The 22432-nt window shown below is 33.2% G+C and overlaps 2 protein-coding genes across 2 annotated transcripts; one reads left to right on the forward strand and one right to left on the reverse strand.

The window, feature by feature from the left end:
* Window positions 1–8264: 8264 nt before the first annotated feature.
* Window positions 8265–9377, reverse strand: LOC112007643 (uncharacterized). The gene has a single exon (XM_024040012.1). It carries the CDS (start codon window positions 9375–9377, stop codon window positions 8265–8267), a length of 1113 nt encoding a protein of 370 aa, XP_023895780.1.
* Window positions 9378–20836: 11459 nt separating this feature from the next.
* LOC136064135 (RING-H2 finger protein ATL13-like) lies at window positions 20837–21310 on the forward strand. The gene has a single exon (XM_065765474.1). The coding sequence runs from the start codon at window positions 20837–20839 to the stop codon at window positions 21308–21310; it is 474 nt and encodes a 157-aa protein (XP_065621546.1).
* The last annotated feature ends 1122 nt before the right edge of the window (window positions 21311–22432 follow it).

Below are 22432 nucleotides of genomic sequence, written 5' to 3' on the forward strand. Positions count from 1 at the left end.
CTTTCTGTTTTCTCTCTTATCTTTTTTTCTTTTCTTTATTTTTATTTTGTTTTCTTTTCACTTCGTAATACCTCTGTTTTTTTATCCTTCATACAGGGCACGACAAGGGTCCTCTTATAAGGCCTACCGTGATCTAATTTTACCACTTTACCCCTTAACCACCTTTGTCTGGTCTGGGCGTACTTGCCGACCACTAAAGAGTTCGTCTGTGTACCACTTATCCTCGCCAGACAAAGGTAGATTTGTGTCGTTTGTTAGTCCACCGTGGCACCCTTTCCTACCACGACATAAATCCTTTCTTTCTCTCTCCCTCATGGCATGCACCCAATAGTTCCCCCCTCAATCTTGCCTCTTTTGGGTGGTCTGTCATCCTCGCAGGACGTACCTCCTAAAAGGGTTTGGGCAAGAACGGCAAAATAGGTCTTTTCCCATCTCCCCACCACCAAACCATACCCCTTTTACCTCTTACCTCTGACCCATGGCCCCACCACGTCTCATATTGGCTAGGTACAGGCTGGTGGTGTCGGAGCCTTGCGCGTGCTTCCCTCTCATGTATGTCCAAAATCTGCCTGCTGCTCATGCGTTTACCGCATCTGGAGCTTTGTTTGCATAGTCTGCCGCACCTCTTCATTCTTTTATGCGGGCCGTTTTATAATTCACTGTTCCCTTTTGGGGTTGGGCTTCATTTAATACTTGGTTTTACATTTCTCTTGGGCCATTTCTTGATTGCCATCATGTTCTGCTATACTATTCTGTCATTCCTACTGTAATGACTTGGTCTTGCTAGTCCTCTTTTAGACTTGCCGCTTACCCTTTTCCCTAAATGGCTTTACATAGTCATGGGCTTTCTTACTTAGGGGCTCCTGCGTCCCCTTGGGCATCCTCAGCCCATTTACTTGTTTTGGACATCCTCGGCCTATTTACTTGTTTTGGGCTTCCTCGGCTCTTTTCCTAACTTTGAATTCTCATGGGCTTTTACTTACTTCATTGGGCTTCCCCAACCTAATTACTTCATACTCATCCTTGGAGTTTGTGGTCCTGCTAACAATTCCCTACTCTCTTTGCTTACATTACTTTGAGCCTACCGTGGCTCATTCTTACTTTACACTGCCCATGGATTTGTTATTCTCTCTTTCTGGGCCTTTTAAGCCCACTTGCTTCCTCGAGGCCCATTTATTTAGTTTATGGGCATGTGACCCATTATTCCCGCCGCTTGGGCTTAATGGTTTCTTTCTATGCTTGCCACTTCTATTTGCTGCCTGCATTGCTGAGTTGGGCTTCCTTCCTTCTATTTGTGTTTTACAAAAATGACCCTCAACAAGGGTATGATGAGTGTTATGCGTTTTGGATGAAATAAATTTTTCATCACACCCCTAGGTACTTTTGTGATTAAAAAATGAAGTAATCCCATATTATAATAGATGAAAATTATTAACATTTACCAAAAAAAATTGAAGAGCCTATCATATTCACTTGCAAGTATTCAACTAATGGGGAAAAAGATGTAAAATAAAACTTCTATATTTTAAGACCCACAAACTCACGTATACTTTGACAGTTTCTATTTCAATTTCTATCTCTCATTATTCTTCATATTAAAGACATTCAGTTTAGCTCTACACCCTTTTCTTTAAGATAGTAATTAGTATTTAGCTTACAAAATTATAGAATTTTTAAACAAATATTTATAGATTAATACATATTACTCTTAAATATAGTCACTCTAAGATTTGAATGTGATCTAATAGTGTTTTAGAACTTAACAATTCGATAAGTTATCTCTTTTTAAGAAAAATAAAATAAGTAAAAAGTTGAGTTTGAAATGAGTTTGGATTCATTAATAAATAAATGTGAAACAAATTTGAGATTAAATTAATAATTTTTTAAAATATAATTTGGGACAAGATTGAGATTTATATATATATATTTTTTAATAAATTCAAATTTAAAATAGGGTAAATTTCAATTTACCCACTTATGATTTAGTCGAAATTCAAGTTGCCTACCTACCCAAGGTTATCTTTATCTCTTTTTTTTTTTTTTTTCTTTTTGTATGGTACTTTATTTTCAAGAAATCAAGTACTAGGTAAATTTTTTTTCATTTTTTATTTATCTTTTTTTTTTTTTTTTTTTTTTTTGTATGGTACTTTATTTTCAAGAAATCAAGTACTAGGTAAATTTTTTTTCATTTTTTTTTCTTTTGTAAATTTTATATTATTAGGTGGATTATAAATATTGAATATAGTAATTAGTATTTAGCCAACATAATTATAGAATCTTCAACAAATATTTGTAGATTAATACATATTACTCTTAAATATAGTCATTGTAAGATTTGAATGTGATCTAATAGTGTTTTAGAACTGAACAATTCAATAAGTTATCTCTTTTTAAGAAAAATAAAATAAACAAAAAGTTGTGTTTGAAATGAGTTTGGATTCACTAATAAATATATGTGAAACAAATTTGAGATTAAATTGCTAAAATTTAATATAATTTGGAACGAGATTGAGATTTTTTTTTTAATAAATTCAAATTTAAAATATAGTAAATTACAGTTTATCCACCTGTGGTTTGGTCGAAATTTAATTTTCCTACCTTTGATTTGAAATTTGACACTTTACCTACTTGAGATTATCTTTTTCTTTTTCTTTTTGCATGGTACTTTACTTTCAAGAAATAAAGTACTGGGTAATTTTTTTTCACTTTTTTTTTTCTTTTGTAAATTTTATATTATTAAGTGGATTATAAATATTTAAAATAGTAATTAGTATTTAGCCTACATAATTATAAAATCTTCAACAAATATTTATAGATTAATACATATTACTCTTAAATATAGTCACTCTAAGATTTGAATGTGATCTAATAGTATTTTAGAACTTAACAATTCAATAAGTTATCTCTTTTTAAGAAAAATAAAATAAATAAAAAGTTGAATTTGAAATGAGTTTGGATTTATTAATAAATATTGTAGGGTCGGTTTTTGTAGCCCAAGCCCAAAGGATATGGGTTAAAGGCCCAACAAACCTAGAACAATGAATTTGTAGAGAGTGGGTGAAAGAGCTGGGCTGGTTATGAAGTAGACGGTAGTGAGCTAGATTACTTGCAGTGAGGATAACATGAAATAATGCTCAAACAACTCCATGAATGAATGTCCAAAGAGGTGTTTTATTGAGTGAACAGTGATTACAACATTCAGAGTTACAATAAAGCTTTTCTCTCCCTTTTTCCCTCCTTTTCCGTCCCCTATTATCAGGGATCCTTCTTCTTTATATAGCATCCTCTCCTATCATCTCCATCGTCCACTTGTTCTTCATCTGCATATCTACTCAAGTGCATGTCACGTCATGTGTCTACTTTTTATGATTTAGTCGAAATTCAAGTTGCCTACCTACCCAAGGTTATCTTTATCTCTTTTTTTTTTTTTTTTTTTTTGTATGGTACTTTATTTTCAAGAAATCAAGTACTAGGTAAATTTTTTTTCATTTTTTTTCTTTTGTAAATTTTATATTATTAGGTGGATTATAAATATTGAATATAGTAATTAGTATTTAGCCAACATAATTATAGAATCTTCAACAAATATTTGTAGATTAATACATATTACTCTTAAATATAGTCATTGTAAGATTTGAATGTGATCTAATAGTGTTTTAGAACTGAACAATTCAATAAGTTATCTCTTTTTAAGAAAAATAAAATAAACAAAAAGTTGTGTTTGAAATGAGTTTGGATTCACTAATAAATATATGTGAAACAAATTTGAGATTAAATTGCTAAAATTTAATATAATTTGGAACGAGATTGAGATTTTTTTTTAATAAATTCAAATTTAAAATATAGTAAATTACAGTTTATCCACCTGTGGTTTGGTCGAAATTTAATTTTCCTACCTTTGATTTGAAATTTGACACTTTACCTACTTGAGATTATCTTTTTCTTTTTCTTTTTGCATGGTACTTTACTTTCAAGAAATAAAGTACTGGGTAATTTTTTTCACTTTTTTTTTTCTTTTGTAAATTTTATATTATTAAGTGGATTATAAATATTTAAAATAGTAATTAGTATTTAGCCTACATAATTATAAAATCTTCAACAAATATTTATAGATTAATACATATTACTCTTAAATATAGTCACTCTAAGATTTGAATGTGATCTAATAGTATTTTAGAACTTAACAATTCAATAAGTTATCTCTTTTTAAGAAAAATAAAATAAATAAAAAGTTGAATTTGAAATGAGTTTGGATTTATTAATAAATATTGTAGGGTCGGTTTTTGTAGCCCAAGCCCAAAGGATATGGGTTAAAGGCCCAACAAACCTAGAACAATGAATTTGTAGAGAGTGGGTGAAAGAGCTGGGCTGGTTATGAAGTAGACGGTAGTGAGCTAGATTACTTGCAGTGAGGATAACATGAAATAATGCTCAAACAACTCCATGAATGAATGTCCAAAGAGGTGTTTTATTGAGTGAACAGTGATTACAACATTCAGAGTTACAATAAAGCTTTTCTCTCCCTTTTTCCCTCCTTTTCCGTCCCCTATTATCAGGGATCCTTCTTCTTTATATAGCATCCTCTCCTATCATCTCCATCGTCCACTTGTTCTTCATCTGCATATCTACTCAAGTGCATGTCACGTCATGTGTCTACTTTAGTTCTTCGTGAGTGGCGGTAGCTAAGGTTACACTGTTCAGGGGTCTTCTCTACATAAATGCGGCTAGAAAAGCTGTTGCAGTGCATTTAATGCGGTAGTAGCAGCTTTTCCTTTAGATATTTTTCGAGTTCTGATCATCTCCGGATCTACCCAGAACTTATCAACATCATTGAGAGTGTTAGGAAGATTATTCAGACCTTCCACACGTTTGTTTGATCAAGGCTATTTGTGGCCGAGGAATAGGACGTCCTCAGACCAGCAGTGACCTCTTCGGATGGTATTCCCCCTTTACTTTTGGGCTTCCTGCTGTCAGAGGGGCCGTCCCAACCACCTATTGCTCCTCGGAAATAAAAGAGTCCTTAACAGGGTGCCCCGGCCCATTAAGTAGCTCTAGGCTTTTACCCCCCACAAATATATGTGAAACAAATTTGAGATTAAATTGCTAAAGTTTAATATAATTTGGAACGAGATTGAGATTTATATTTTTTTAAATAAATTCAAATTTAAAATACGATAAATTATAATTTACCCACCTATGGTTTGATCGAAATTTAAGTTGTCTACCTGTAGTTTAAAATTTAACACTTTACCCACCTGTGGTTATCTTTATCTTCTTCTTTTTTACTTTACTTTCAAAAAATCAAATACCAGGTAAATTCTATTTTTTCACCCTTTTTTTTTTCTTTTGTAAATTTATATTATTAATTGGAATATAAATATTTAAAATAGTAATTAGTATTTAGCCTACATAATTATAGATTAATACATATTATTCTTAAATATAGTCACTCTAAGATTTGAACATGATCTAATAGTATTTTAGAACTTAACAATTCGATAAGTTATCTCTTTTTAAAAAAATAAAATAAATAAAGAGTTGAGTTTGAAATGAGTTTGGATTCAATAAATATATGTGAAACATATTTGAGATTAAATTACTAAAATTTAATATAATTTGGAACGAGATTGAGATTTATATTTTAATAAATTCAAATTTAAAATATAGTAAATTACAGTTTATCCACCTGTGGTTTGGTCGAAATTTAATTTTCCTACCTTTGATTTGAAATTTGACACTTTACCTACTTGAGATTATCTTTTTCTTTTTCTTTTTGCATGGTACTTTACTTTCAAGAAATAAAGTACTGGGTAATTTTTTTTCACTTTTTTTTTTCTTTTGTAAATTTTATATTATTAAGTGGATTATAAATATTTAAAATAGTAATTAGTATTTAGCCTACATAATTATAAAATCTTCAACAAATATTTATAGATTAATACATATTACTCTTAAATATAGTCACTCTAAGATTTGAATGTGATCTAATAGTATTTTAGAACTTAACAATTCAATAAGTTATCTCTTTTTAAGAAAAATAAAATAAATAAAAAGTTGAATTTGAAATGAGTTTGGATTTATTAATAAATATTGTAGGGTCGGTTTTTGTAGCCCAAGCCCAAAGGATATGGGTTAAAGGCCCAACAAACCTAGAACAATGAATTTGTAGAGAGTGGGTGAAAGAGCTGGGCTGGTTATGAAGTAGACGGTAGTGAGCTAGATTACTTGCAGTGAGGATAACATGAAATAATGCTCAAACAACTCCATGAATGAATGTCCAAAGAGGTGTTTTATTGAGTGAACAGTGATTACAACATTCAGAGTTACAATAAAGCTTTTCTCTCCCTTTTTCCCTCCTTTTCCGTCCCCTATTATCAGGGATCCTTCTTCTTTATATAGCATCCTCTCCTATCATCTCCATCGTCCACTTGTTCTTCATCTGCATATCTACTCAAGTGCATGTCACGTCATGTGTCTACTTTAGTTCTTCGTGAGTGGCGGTAGCTAAGGTTACACTGTTCAGGGGTCTTCTCTACATAAATGCGGCTAGAAAAGCTGTTGCAGTGCATTTAATGCGGTAGTAGCAGCTTTTCCTTTAGATATTTTTCGAGTTCTGATCATCTCCGGATCTACCCAGAACTTATCAACATCATTGAGAGTGTTAGGAAGATTATTCAGACCTTCCACACGTTTGTTTGATCAAGGCTATTTGTGGCCGAGGAATAGGACGTCCTCAGACCAGCAGTGACCTCTTCGGATGGTATTCCCCCTTTACTTTTGGGCTTCCTGCTGTCAGAGGGGCCGTCCCAACCACCTATTGCTCCTCGGAATAAAGAATTTGGAACGAGATTGAGATTTATATATATATATATATATATATATATATATATTTTATAAATTCAAATTTAAAATAGGATAAATTACAATTTACTCACTTGTGGTTTAGTCGAAATTTAAGTTGCCTACCTGTGGTATAAAATTTGACACTTTACCCACTTGATGTTATTTTTCTTTTTGTATGGTACTTTATTTTTAAGAAATCAAGTACTGGGTAATTTTTTTTTTCATTTTTTTTCTTTTGTAATTTTATATTAGTAAGTGGATTATAAATATTTAAGATAATAATTAGTATTTATCCTACATAATTATAGAATCTTCAACAAATATTTATAGATTAATACATATTACTCTTAAATATAGTCACTCTAAGATTTGAATGTGTGATATAATAGATTACCGCATTATAATGGATTCTTTAAATTAACCATTATCCAAAAAATAAAAAAGTTTCTGAGCTCGCGCTCAACACGTGCTTAAAGGTTAGTAACTATAATATATGTTGATTTGATATGTAGGCATACAACAATTCACCTCTAAACAGAATCACCCTCATATTTGCTGCATAACTATAATATATGTTTATGCACAATTTTTCTTGTTGTGTGTTTATAAATAAAAATATTAGTATTAGTTTAATTAGCTGGATTCAATAAGCACACTCTTAATTTTGCTTTATAAAGGACTACATTCATTTCTTTTTTTCTTTTTTTCTTTTTTTCTTTTTTTTTGGAGAAACTGATTGAATTTTATTGATTGATTAGTGTAAACGTATACAACAGAGGTATAAAATAACAGGCCAACCATGCTTGTTTCAGACAATAGCAAGCTCTTTAACATAATAAACAAAAAACAGAGAGGCTACACATTTCAAACTGCTTCTTGAGTTGCAGAGACCCACCGCTTGTGGGTTTCGTATATGGCCTTCCTCCTTCCAGAATCACCTTTGGATGTGTTTGGAGTTTCTCAAAGTAGAACTTATTCCTTGCATTCCAAATTGACCACGACAGTACTGCCCACTGCTCAAGCTCCATCTTAGACATTTGTCAAGATAGCAAAAGGATTGGTAGAAGCAAGGACAAAGAAATGAAGAAGAGCACCAGAGGGCAGAACGACATTACTGATGTATAGCAGCATAAACGGCCTGTAGCTTAAGTCTTGTATATAGATATTTAGATTAGCACGTGTAGAAGTTGTTAGTATATTAGCACGTGTAGTAACTGTCAGTTTGTTAGTTTGTTATTTGAGGGTCCTCTGATGTATATATATACAGGTTTCCCTCTTTGTAATTCATTAAGTGAAATATAGAGTTCATTTCAAAAACTTCTCTGTGTTCTTCTATTTTTCTGTTTTCCTCTGTTTTTCTGATATGGTATCAAAGCGATTTTTTGCTTCCGCTTAGATTCTTCAACAAGAATTTCATCTTCTCAAAAGCTAGGGTTTTCTTCTTCGAAGCTTTCATCCATGGCGTATTTGACATGTGCTGATTCACCATTTGGTAACTCAACAACACAATTAGCAACAGTAGTGTAAGTTTGAAAGAAAGAAATAGAACAGATAATGTGATCACTAGCTCCAGTGTCCATAACCCAAGTACTATTACCAAAAGCAGTCATATTCACAAGCTTAGCAGAAAATATGGAATGCTTGAGATTACCTGCCAATGGTGTAGACTGAGATGTTGAAGCTTGATTGAAGGAAACATTGTTAGCCATGGCAATGGGGTTGTTCTGAGCATTAGACCCTCCAATCATAGCAAGCAATTTCTGGCATTGCTCCATGGTAAATGGAAAAGATGACTGTGTAGAAGCAGCTGAGTCTTGAACAGAATCAAGAGACAAAACTTGATTTGCCCGTGCCTTGGTCTTGTATCCAGGGGGATATCCATGGATTTTGTAACACTTCTTAACAGTGTGACCAAGCAATCCACAGTGACTGCAAGTAGGCCTCTCCTTTCCTTTCTTGAATGTCTTGTAACCACGAATGATTGCCTTTGCTGCAAGGGCTATGGATTCAACAAAGGGACCATTGCTGCTGCTGCCTTGTCCAATTGACCTTTGCTTTTCATCATGAATCAATAAGGAGTACACCTTATCAACTGATGGAATGGGATCCATCAATAGTATTTGACCCCGGATGTGAGAGAAAGAATCATTGAGGCCCATCAGAAGCTGCATGATGGCTTCTCTGTGATGAAGATTGGAAATCTTTTCATTCACATGACATGTACACTTCTCACACAAACAAAGAGGTACTAGCTCATAATTCTGTATTTCATCCCATAAAATTGAAAGACTTGTGAAGTAATCACTCACAGAGAGCTCACCTTGAGAGAAACTGGCAATGTCCTTTTGCAATTGATAGATTCTCGAGCCATTCCCTTGAGAAAACATGGTTTGAAGCTTCTTCCAAACTTCTTTGGCAGTCTTGCGATGCACCAAGCTCGTTGCAATTTTGGGTGAAACGCAATTGATGATCCAGGAGACCACAATATCATTGCATCGTGCCCAGCTTTGAACAAAGAGATGAATTTTCTCCATTGCTAAAGTCAGAGAAACAAAGCCATCAATCAACCAAAACTTGGTTTTGATTCTAAGAGCTCTTTCCATTGATCATGCCCATGTGGAGTAATTTTCTTCTCCAATCAGTGGTTGAGCAACGAGAATTGCACCAGGACTTTCAGCGTGATGAAGAAAGAATGGATGAGATTCATCAATGGTGATGCATGCAGATGCTTGATCAGAAGACACCATGGATGAAAGCTTCGAAGAAGAAAACCCTAGCTTTTGAGAAGATGAAATTCTTGTTGAAGAATCTAAGCGGAAGCAAAAAATTGCTCTGATACCATATTAGAAAAACAGAGGAAAACGGAAAAATAGAAGAATAAGGGGTATTAATCCTTTGTCTGCTTTTCCTTTGTCTGCCCATTTGTCATCTCACCGATTGTCCACTAAACGTTCACACTTCTGTAATGTGATTTCCTCCATTATGGAGCCCAAGTTCTATCATCAAGCAGTTCAGGATCCCAAGTGGAGAGAAGCTATGGCAGCTGAGATTTCTGCCCTTGAAGCTAACAACACTTGGTCCCTTACTTCTCTTCCATCTCATAAAAGACCCATTGGCTGTAAATGGGTGTATAAGGTGAAGTACAAGTCTGATGGGTCTGTAGAGAGGTATAAATCTAGATTGGTGGCTAAGGGCTTCACCCAAAAGGAAGGTTTAGACTATCTTGAGACCTTTTCCCCTGTTGCCAAGCTAGTTTCTGTCCAGTGTCTTCTTGCTGTGGCTGCTGTGCAAGGCTGGTACCTTTGTCAACTTGATGTCAACAATGCCTTCCTTCATGGTGATTTGAAGGAGGAGGTCTATATGGATTTACCACCAGGCTTCCACAGCAAGGGGGGGCTGGTATGTAAGCTTACTAAGTCTTTATATGAACTTAAGCAAGCTTCAAGACAACGGTTTGCAAAGTTTTCCAATGCCTTACTTCTTTTAGGTTTTACACAGTCCAAAGCTGATTATTCTTTGTTCACCAAGAAGAATTCTACTTCTTTTATTGCTCTATTGGTGTATGTAGATGATATCTTAATTGCTAGCAATAATAAGCATGCAGTGGATGAATTGAAGGTTTTACTAGATCAGAAATTCAAGTTAAAGGACTTAGGAGATCTAAAGTTCTTCTTGGGTCTTGAGGTGGCAAGGAATGCATATGGCATCAATTTGTGCCAAAGGAAATACACACTTGAAGTGTTGAGTGATGCTGGTATGACAGGTTGCAAGCCAACAAGAATACCAATGGATCAAAACCTCAAACTTAGCAAGTATGAAGGGAAGGAATTGAAAGATCCTAGTTCATATAGAAGGTTAATAGGGAGGTTATTATACCTAACTATAACTAGGCCTGATATAACCTTTGCAGTACATAGATTGAGCCAATTCATGGCACATCCTAGAGAACCACACTTACATGCAGCTAACAAAGTTCTACAATATCTCAAGGGCACACCGGGGCAAGGACTGTTTTTCTCAAGCAAGTCAGATCTGCACTTAAAGGCCTTTGCAAATGCAGATTAGGCCTCTTGCCCTGATACTAGGAGGTCAGTGACTAGGTTTTGTGTCTTCCTTGGGGACTCCTTGATTTCATGGAAGTCTAAGAAGCAACAGAAAGTATCTCGGTCTTCAGCAGAATCAGAATATAGATCCATGGCAGTGGCTGTTTGTGAGATCATTTGGCTTTTGTATTTGCTCAATGACATTCAAATAACATATACCAAGGCAACTTTATTGTTTTGTGACAGTCAGGCAGCCCTTCACATAGCTGCAAACCTGGTTTTTCATGAGAGAACAAAGCATATTGAAATAGATTGTCATCTTGTAAGAGATAAGGTGTTGGAAGGGTACATCAGGTTGCTTCATGTTAGAACGAATTCACAAATTGCTGATTTGTTAACAAAGGCTTTGAATGCTCAACAATTCTCATTGTTGGTATCCAAGTTGAATATGGTCAATATACATGCCCCTCTTCCACTTAAGGGGGGGTGTCAAGATAGCAAAAGGATTGGTAGAAGCAAGGACAAAGAAATGAAGAAGAGCACCAGAGGGCAGAACAACATTACTGATGTATAGCAGCATAAACAGCTTGTAGCTTAAGTCTTGTATATAGATATTTAGATCAGCATGTGTAGAAGTTGTTAGTATATTAGCACGTGTAGTAACTGTCAGTTTGTTAGTTTGTTATTTGAGGGTCCTCTGATGTATATATATACAGGTTTCCCTCTTTGTAATTCATTAAGTGAAATATAGAGTTCATTTCAGAAACTTCTCTGTGTTCTTCAATTTTTCTGTTTTCCTCTGTTTTTCTGATAACATTTTATCCCCCAACATTTTGAACAGAAGGAAAAAAATCCTGCACCTCGTTGCTGCACTTCTACACCCTCCCCTCATCATTGCCCAGACATTTCTAGCAAACGGACAGGTTTCTGGTTGCTGGCTGCATAGTCCACAATATTGGGTCTACTTGCACACTTCTCTGCTGTAGATTTGCCCGTGTAGGGAGGACAGTGGAGCAAGCTCTCCAAATAAAAGTTTTTACCTTGGGTGGGACCTTCATTGCCCAAATCAGCTTCCACCATTTACCGTCTTCTTGAGCCCTTGAATGTTCAATATCTGCCTGCTGCCTAAGCCGAATAGCCACATGATAAGAGGATTTCACCGTGAACTCGTGCTTGCTGTTTTCCTTCCAAATCGGCTTGTCCCTTGAACATCGTCAACTCAGTAGGATTGCCAGTATTTCATTTCTAGTCCTTGTTGCAAACGTTGCATAAATCTTAGTTCTATCTCATAGTCGCGTATCCCTGTCAATTAAATCACCCACCCTTAAAGAGTGGTCTGCTGCCCCAATAAACACCGGTTTATGATCCAGCCAGTTGGAAGCTGCCACCAAAATCTGATTACCATCACCCACCATCCATCTTAAGGCCGCTAAAATGACCTCTCTAGCAGACAACAAACTTCACCATACATACGATGGTTTGTGACCCAATTCAGCCTCCAAGAACAAGTAATTTGGAAAATACCTTGCCTTGTAAACTCTATAAAACAAGGAGTGTGTGTGATGTATCAATCGCCATGCTTGCTTTGCTAGCATAGCCAAGGTGAAGGCATGTATATCTCAGAAACTCATTCCTCCCTTCTTCTTTGGTGTGCACAGTTTTTTCCAATTTATCCAGTTAATTTCCTGTCATCCTTTGTTCAACACCACCAACATTTTGCCAAAGTTGAGTTAATTGAGCCCCCACCATCTTTGGAATCTTAAAAAGACTCATAGAGTAAGTAGGAATGGCTTGTGCAATGGTCTTTATCATTAACTCTCTCCCCGCTTTTGAAATGTATTTTTCCTTCTAACCCATGACCCTCTTGCTAATTCGTTCATGCAGCTCTTTGAAAATATTTACTTTTGATTTTCCTCCCACCATTATTAGCCCAAGATATTTCTCAGTCATTCATAATCCTAGCTCCCAGCAGATTTTGTATGTCGCTCTTTACCTTGGCTCTAGTATTTCTACTAAAGAACAGGGAGGTCTTTTGTCTATTTATGGCTTGACCCGTAGCTGATTCATACATGCCCAAGATGTCAAGAAGGCATTGGCACTTCTCCACTGATGCTTCACAAAACAGAAGGCTATTATCAGCAAAAGGAAGGTGAGAGATGCGAACACCACCTGTACATGATAATACTCCTTGTAACTCAGTGACACTGTGTGCGCGCGCTAGTGTCTAACATACAATGTCACATTTGATTTTTAATTATTGTAGGTAGAGGTCGTGATTTCCCTATGGCACAAAGTGAGGTTTATGGTGCACCACATGAAATTCCAGCATTACCTCCTTTGCAGAGAAGATCAGGAGCTCAAGTCAAACAAGCAGCTAGTGGATCTTCCAGAGATGAGGCAAGACATATTAGGAGCCTAGGAGGTAACAATATCTTCAATGCTATAACCTGATTTGGTCTGTGTGTTTCTTAATATTTCTACACAACTCAGTGACTCACTTGTTTCTTGTTTATGTTTGTGGTTGGCTTAGGATGATGGCAAATCGAGAATCAACTAGATGCTCTAGAATAAGAAAAGAAGGAAGAGATGAAACAAATTGAGACAGAGGTAACGCTTTATGTTTGTTGTTAATGACTAAGCGCACACTGACTATCTATATCCTTATATCCGTGATTTTTTTTAATGGTTTTTAAAGTTTATATGGCTTTATATAGGTTGGTGTTCTAAAGGCTGCATACTCTAAATTATTAAAGAATCTCTCAGAAATGGAAAAAAAATAATAATAATAAATAAAAATGTGGCACATCTTATTATGAGCTTAAGGTTTTATACAGGCCGGCTTAACGAATTTAGGAGCCCTAGGCGAAAGCTTTAAACGGTGCTTTTTATTATATTTAATTATAAATTCATATATTTTTTTCAATAAAAATTTATTTTTCTTGCTTTTTGAGAGGCAAAATTACTAATTAAATTTTTGCATTCAAGTTCTGCTAATATTTCATTTTCAATTGATAATATAGCTAATCTACTTAATCTTTCTTGTGATATAGTTGATGTTAAATAGTTTTCCATTGACTTGGATCAAAAACATTTGTAGGAATATAATTAGGTTGATTATTAATATTTTCACTCTCCTCTAAATTATTTTGAGCTTCATTATCAAGAATGGTGACATTACATGTTTGAACATTATCATGACCACCTTTGTTATTATCATTTTGTTGTATATTTTCATTATCTTCTAATTCTTTTTGATGAATTTTTTGTTCATTTATGAAACCTTCACTTAAATTTTCTGCAAGATTTTTTTTTTTTTTTTTACTAGTAATAAATTTGTCCATAGCTCCTTTTTGAGATTCAATTAGTTCTTCTCTTTGTCATTTTTTTTTTTTTTAGTTTTTCATATCTAGATGGATATTTTCTAGTAGACATTTGTAATTAAAAAATATTTATGAATAAATAAAACACAATCTATAATAAAAAAGAAATTACAATTTAACTAGAATAATATAAATTTAATGTATAAAACAATAGAACTTGGTTTATCAAAAGCACAATTGCAACTTTACTTAATATGATCACTTTACACTTTAAACCTGCACAAATAAATTAAAATAAATATTAATACAAAGTAAATTATTCTAAATTTATAATTTTGTTATCAATACTCTTTTTTTTTTATTTAGCAGTAAACCATTTTTTTTAGCAAAATGTATAGGACTCAACTAAATTGGATGATTGGATTTGGATCCACTAAGAAGTAAGACCAGCCCACTAACAAAATGTGTAGGACTCAACTTGATAGTTGATCCACTAAGACTAAGACCCTTAGACCCGCCCACTATCCCTCCATCACCATGACTCCATCCTACTAAATCTAATTTCTTTTATAAAAAAAAATTAAAAAAAAAAAAAAAAAAAACAAACAAACAAACGTGTAGCACTAGGATCACTGGATCAAAAACATCCATCCTACTAAATCTAATTTCTTTTATAAAAAAAAATTAAAAAAAAAAAAAAAAAAAACAAACAAACAAACGTGTAGCACTAGGATCACTGGATCAAAAACGTGTAGGACTAAATCTCACTGATCAATACAATACTTTAACTTCCATCTACATCCACTAAATTTGACTTCTTAAAAAAAACAAAAAACAAAACAAAAACAAAAACAAAACAAAATTAAGTGGGCCCATTTGGACCATTCCATAGCATTCTAGAGAAATTTAAAGAAATAAAAATTTAAGAGAACAAACAAAAAAAAGAGTAAAGTGTAAAGTAGTGCCAATAAAAAAAAAAGAGTATAAGAACAACTAAACTAAAGTTAAGCAAAAAAGAAAGAACAAAAACCCAGCAAGGCTAGCACTCCAGCAGCAAACCATGAAGTCATGAAGAAGACAAAAGAGGCAAAGGAAGAGAAAACAAAAAACGAACCTAAAATGAAGATTTATGAACACACCAAGTCTATTGCCAACACCAATTAATGAGTAAGCCATCTAAAAAGAGTGTTTTTTTTTTTTTTTAGAATCAAGGATTCAAGATGGAGAGAGTCATAGAATGGGTGTTTTTTTTCTTCTTTCTTTTTTCTGTCTTTTTTTATTTGTCTCTTCTTTCTACCTTTTGTAATCTTTTCTTCTGCCAAGCTAAAGATTTGATGATGAATTAGCCTTCATGTCACTTCAGTATGAGAAACGGGCCTTTTGTAATCTTTTTTCCTGCAAGCTAAAGATTTGGAAATGGCATTAGCCTTCATTTCACTGGCTTTTTTTTTTTTTTTTTTCCAAATGAGAAAACAATATTATATAATATATTATTACTAGTTGGGGCCCTCTTACAAATGGGGGGCTTAGGCGGTGGCCTAAATGTAGGTTCAGCCGGCACTTTTAAGAGATGAGAATGAGATAATGAAAACACAGGTAATTAAGCTACCATGCATTGTCGTTAAACTATGCAATTCTTATTATGAGCTTAAGGTTTTATATAGGTTGGTGTTCTTGCTTTATTACTATTTTATACTTTATTTGAAAATGAATGCCATAGAGGTTATTGTGCTTTCATTTAAAGTTTTTGCATTCACAAAGAATATATATATGGTTAACATATCATATGGATTTCATCAGACCTCTATGCGGGAGCTACAAAGTATGCAACGCAGCAACAGACAGGATTCCATCCACTCAACAACCCAAAGTTTTTATCTATTGTTAACATAGATGTCTGATGTTCTAAGATGGCGCTTGTCAACAGCCGGACCCGATCCATCACTTACCACTCATATCCAATATAGCAAATTGTAAGGTGGTTTCTCCTGAAGATTTTATTCTGTCTTCCTCTTCGTCAATCCGCCTTGCAATTCTAAGAAACAAACTCTTTTTGTTAGTTTTTTGTTTTAAGGGAATTTGAAAGTTTATTTCTTTATATTATGTTGTTATTGTGGTACTAATAACATTTATTATCCCATCAATTTGTAAGATTTTTGTATTAAAATTGATAGTAGTTTTATCATTCCCCTTACTATATAGCCAAATTTTAGTAGTTTACCTCTCTCTTAAGTAGCTTGAATTGGCAAAGTAGATGGGGAGCGTCAATTTCGATCATGAGAATTCCGGGTACATTGTTTGCATTTCGGTACGGCTCAACATTTCTGTAAATCATGGAGTTTGGAATGTTTCCAAGAGCCACAGTTCTTGGTCTGGCAATGAACAAAAGTACTCTGATCGAAGATATAGCCATCTGCATGCGCACATAGAGAAAGTTTAATTATTAATGGCTTGTTTGAAAGTTTAGAGAGGGAGGAGAGTAGAGGGGAGTAGAGGGAAGGGGAGTAGTGGGGAGGAGAGTAGAGGAGAATGATTCACCTCCACCTTATTTGAATGTTTTCAAAATTAGTAAGGGGGAAGGGAGTAATTAGTCCTTCCCCTTGTGTAATTTTGTTAATATAATAATAGGTAAATTAGGTAATTTACTTGGTCAATAGTTTATGTACTCTACTCCCCCTCCAAATTTCTCCAATTTGGGGGAATTAAAATTGGGGGGCTAGAGGGAGTCCAAACCCCTCCAAACTCCTCCAAACCCCTCCCCCTCATTCTTTAAAAAACTTCCAAACAAGGTAATTGCATTACTCTCCCTCCCTCTACTCTACTCCCCCTCCTTTTTTAAACATCCAAACATGCCATAAGTGAAGTAAGAAACAGAGTGTACTTTTTGGAGAGTAGGGAGTGGCTTATATCTTTTTAATTGCATACTCGTAAAATTAATTTATATCTTTTTAATTTCTTCTTTTTTAAAATTCACAAACACACTAGGAAAAAAAAATCATATTTATTTTCATTCCAATTTAATCCTTTTATGGTGTACCAATTATGGTTTTTTTTTTTTTTTTTTTTTGCTGAATACTAATTATGTTTCATTTTATTCTTTGATAAACCCCAAGATTTTTTTTTTTTTTTTTTTTTGCTGAATACTAATTATGTTTCATTTTATTCTTTGATAAACCCCAAGTATATTGTAAATGAATAAGTGGTTATCCCACTTTTAAGATAAATATTTACAAGAAAATTGATTAGAATATTATGTAAAAATCCCTTTCAAGTTATTCTATTTCATCTATTTTCTCCCTCCCAAACAAGTCGGAAGAGCTTCGTTGGTAACATACCATTTTTTTAGGCACTTATTCAATATTTTTTACGTAATTTTTATATTAAAAATATTACAGTTCAATAGGTGGCCTAAATGATTAAATTAGTCCTACTGAAATCAACATTTTTTTTTATGAGTTTTAGTTATTTAACCTAGTAAAATCTCTTATCATCAAAAATATTATGTAAGTTCAATTTTAATCTTACCTACCCCAAAAATCAATCAGTGTATATGATAAACACAATTATCTTGGAGCAATTTATAGGTTAAAATCTACAGTAACTTTAAATAAATAAATAAAAAACAATTGTTTCCTCAATCAAAATCTCTAACTAGATTTCCTCTTTGGAACTCCAAACTAAATTTGGGTTCTGTTATGTTTTGTCAGAGATATGGTTCAGGTTGGATCAAAATAAATCCAAATCTCCAACAAAGAACAGTCTGGCCCAAGTGCTCCAAAATAATTAAAGCCTTAGCCTTAGCCTTAGCCTTGTTCAAACCAAACGTACTATTAACAATGCTAGCTCATCTTATGCCAAGTAATGGCCTAATGTGCAATCTGGGAGTGGGAACAAAAATAAGCTTACCCAATTCCAACTCTTTGGCCTAATGGGCAATCAGATTCAGAATCAATCCCACCATTGAATTTGGAGTTCACAAATTAGAATCTGTATGGATCCCTCTCTTATTTACTAAATTGAAAATGATTGAAAAACACAAATACATTATGTGGGTAATTAGTCAATGTGGTAGATCCTTTCTATGAAAGAGACTGTCACAAATTACCATTCTATTTTCTCAAATCTTATTATGATAATATATATTAGCATGAGATGAGATAGATAGTCAGATCCTGTACAAGAACTTAGAAATGTGTTTATTGAGAGTAAACCATATTATGATGCTATTCTTGTGGATATCAAATCAAAGGTACGATCAAGAGAAACATTGTGCCTCAAGTTCTAAAACACCCTTTGTCTTCAACTTATAAGGCATATATTTGTTACTCTGTTATATGTTGAGGATTTATGCTTGGAGGTAAGTTAAACTCCTTTGTCAACAAAATCAAAATGTAATTTGGTATATCATACCAATTTGTGTACTATTTTCTTTAAAATCTTGTTTTTTGGTGAATTGTTTAGTTCATTTTTGCTAATTCATGATTATTTTGTTATCGAATGGCATACAAGCAACAGTAATTTAGGCCTATATGGTTTGTACTTTGTCCTACTAGTGAAAGTATTTGTAAAGCCGGAGGGTGTCAAAATTAATATACTCTAAATTGGCACTAAGGCATGGGCTAAGAGCTGAGATCATTATGTGCCTCTTTTAGTATCTAGCATTAGTACTATAGTATAAAAAATAATTAGAGCTAGATCAAGTTGGGTTTTGTAGATTTGGTTCAGGTCTAACTCAGATAGTTTGTAATCATCTGATAAAATTTAATGATCCTTTTTTACTCATTTTAATTTCAAAGAATATTGATTCTCAAAAAAAAAAAAAAATCAAAGAATATTGATAAACTTGTATATACATTAGAAATATAGAAAATATTGATAGATTTATCAATGAGGTAGAGGAATTGAATTCAAAACTCATTGTGGGTGCGAATCATTTGAACTATTATTTGCGCGTGCATGACCTTCAATAGAACAATTTTGGTTACCAACATATATTCGTATTTTTTAACCTATCCAAACCAATGAGGTAACGCTTTTTGTTTGTTTTTAATGACTAACTCTCACCATCTATATCCTTATTTTTATGGTTATATGGTTTCATTTTTTTAGCAGTTTGGACTTGATAGTTACTTTAATTATTCAAGTAAAATGACTTTTACTAATTGAGTTAAAGGTCGATTTTTTTTTTTATTAAATAATTCAATAGTTAAGGCGTGGGAGGGAAGATTTGAACTTTAAATGTCTCCATTGAAAACACTAAGAAGTGCCAACTAATTAAATCATCAATTTATTGACATGCTTCACAACGTCTTAAAAAAAAACATATTTTGAGCTCGTAACATTAATTCAAGCCAAGAAAGAATAAATATTGAAAATCAAACCAAATATATCTCAAGTTATCGAGGAAGAATCTATAAAAACTTGATAATTTATTTTATATATTGCATGATGATCTACATCTTGAAGATAGAGTAAGTGTCATGACTAATATTGAACTCAACTAAAAAACCAACACTAGTACTGGATAACATTACTTTCTACTCTTATGTAATCTAAATATAGGACATACTAAGTAATGGAGCAAGAAACATGATGGACATGACTCAAAAGCATTGATCACAGTATCACATGTCATGCCTCATAATATAGTACTGTGACAAAAGGTTCTTATATTGGTCCAATATGGCCGTTTCAGCCCTTAAATTTGTATTTTCCAAGTCATGTGCCTTTTGATTTCCTTTAATCATAGCGCACTCTTCATGAATTTTCTCGATATTGTTCTCCAAAGAAGATTTTTGATTCGTCAAGCCTTTCGTATACAGATCTTTTTTATTGTGTGCTTTCTTTACAGCTTTTCGATTCTTCCTTTTTCTCTTTTCAATTTTTGCAGATGTTGCAGTCACACTCGCCATAACAATGGTAACTGAAATTACAACATAAAATCTTATTTTAGCTAACTTACAACAACAATTAACAACAGTGTACCATATAGAAAGAAAAGAAAGAATCAAATTAAACATATGTACAATAAAATTAATAACTCAACTTAATATTAAAAACATAAAGTAAATAGAACAAACAAATTAGAACTATAACTTACCTTGAAAACCCAATGAATATTAAAAGTAGTGAAAAACTTATAGAACTTTTTTTTTTTTTTTTTTTTTGAGAAAGAAAAACTTGTAGAAGAACTTGATAATAAGCTTTCAATTGTGTTGGTATTTATAAAGGATATATAGGGCCACACCCTGACCCAGTGCAGTGCTGTTTTCCTAATCCATTTATGTAACGGAAAGGTATGATGTGATTATTGACAGCGTGTTTGGCCGTGTTGGGTCTTAACTCTTATGTCATTAAGATAAAAATTATTGTACTATTTATCTATCCTAAAAATTAAATTAAATTAATTAGATTGAATTTGGGTAAGGAAGTTGTACTCGGATTAGTTGTAAAAATTATCTTGAAATTAAGAGTATAGGCGGTAGGTAAGTAGGTTTTCTATAATATAAATATAAATAAATAGCCGTGGGAGTATATATTCTTCATTAAATTGGAGTTCAAATTAATATTCAAAGGCGCAAAAAATCAATGAATCAAAAATCATTGTCTCTCTCAATGAACAACACGGCCATGTCGGCTCCTCCATTCTCGGCTGCGGAGCAGGAAATTACAGAGGTTGGCGGTGGCAATTTCAACTTGGCTCCTCCACTGATGATCGCCATGGAAGAACAAGAACAAGAAGATTATGATGATGGTGTTTATTACTACGAATTTGAGTTTGTTGATGATGAATACGATGGTGGTGTTAACGTTTTTCATATCGAATATGGTGGTGATGATGATGATGATGAAGGTGCTGTTTATTACATGGAATCATTCCATGATTATGATGGTGGAAGATTAATAGTAGGATTGAAAGTGGTGAATATTGAAGAAGGGCCATGGGTGCTTTTGGGTGGTGAGCACTGTGCAGTGTGTTTGGAAGAGTTTGGTGTTGGGTGGCAACCTAAGTTGCCATGCTCACATATCTTTCATCAAAACTGCATTATTCAATGGCTACGTATGAGTAATTTCTGTCCATTGTGTCGCAATAAGATGGCTTAGTGTTTTTTTTTTTTTTTTTTTGATGGCTTAGTTAGTTAATTAGTTTTTAATTTCTAGTTTTTTTCTGATTGTGTGATTTTTTTTTTTAATGCAAACTTCTACCACACTTCATACAGAACTGATCTGAACCTTTGTGTTTGTTTGTTTATGGAATTATGCTAATATTATTATTAAGAACTTTTTATGAAATCATTCCAAAACAGATTTTTTTTTTTTTTTATGATGAAGTACCAACTTATGTACTCTTTATATATGTTTATAGAAATATCTCCTTCAATGGTCTTACTCTGCATGTTTAACTAGCACTAGATATTTCTCAAAGACCAACTTGTGCAAGTAATACCCTTGAAATTGTGAAAGCAAATATCAAATTTTCAAGTTGCATAAACAAATCCTATATATATATATATATATATAAGATTCCTCATCAATAAACATGAAAGGCCCAATCACTGTGCCTATTTCTATCAGCCCCAAAGAATAGTAGAATAAGTTCTCCTATGTGGAAGATTCACATGAAACATGTAACTTCTCAATTTAAGAAAATTACAAAAAAAAAAAAATGCTGAATTTATGAAAATTATTATGAATTGTTAAAAAGGGATTTAATGGCCCATATTGACCACATAAGGAATCGGGTGAAAGTTTATAGACCATAAGACTTTTTTTTTTTTTTCTTTTTTGAGAATCTTATAGACCATAAGACTTGGATATATATGTGATTCTTAAAAAGAACTTTTAAATGAGATTACTAGACTTTTGAGTCAACAAAAGTGAGGTGAGTGACATTCACCTCTTTTATATAAGCATAGTCATGTATATTTCTTTTAATATTGTCTTATTATTGATCTTCAATTCTTATAAATTCAAATTTAAGGAAGGTTTTAAGTTTTGCTGTACGGCACAATAATATACATTTGAAAAATGAAAAATACTAAATACAAAGTGAACACAAGATTTGAATCCCCTCCTCCACTTGTTGTAACTTATAACAATTGAATTATCAAAAATAAACAAGAACATAGTAGGTTAGGGTGTTTGAAATATCTTAAGTATTATAAACCAAATCTTTCAGGGATACAATGACTTGTTTGAAAGATTAAAAGGCCTAAGAGTTAGCCA

The sequence above is a fragment of the Quercus suber genome, unplaced genomic scaffold (genome assembly GCF_002906115.3).
Source record: "Quercus suber isolate HL8 unplaced genomic scaffold, Cork oak 2.0 scaffold_632, whole genome shotgun sequence".
In the NCBI taxonomy this organism is placed as follows: Eukaryota; Viridiplantae; Streptophyta; class Magnoliopsida; order Fagales; family Fagaceae; genus Quercus; species Quercus suber.

Coding starts and splice junctions, on each gene's coding strand:
- LOC112007643 (XM_024040012.1), bottom strand. CDS start 9,377: ATGGAGAAAATTCATCTCTTTGTTCAAAGCTGGGCACGATGCAATGAT.
- LOC136064135 (XM_065765474.1), top strand. CDS start 20,837: ATGTCGGCTCCTCCATTCTCGGCTGCGGAGCAGGAAATTACAGAGGTT.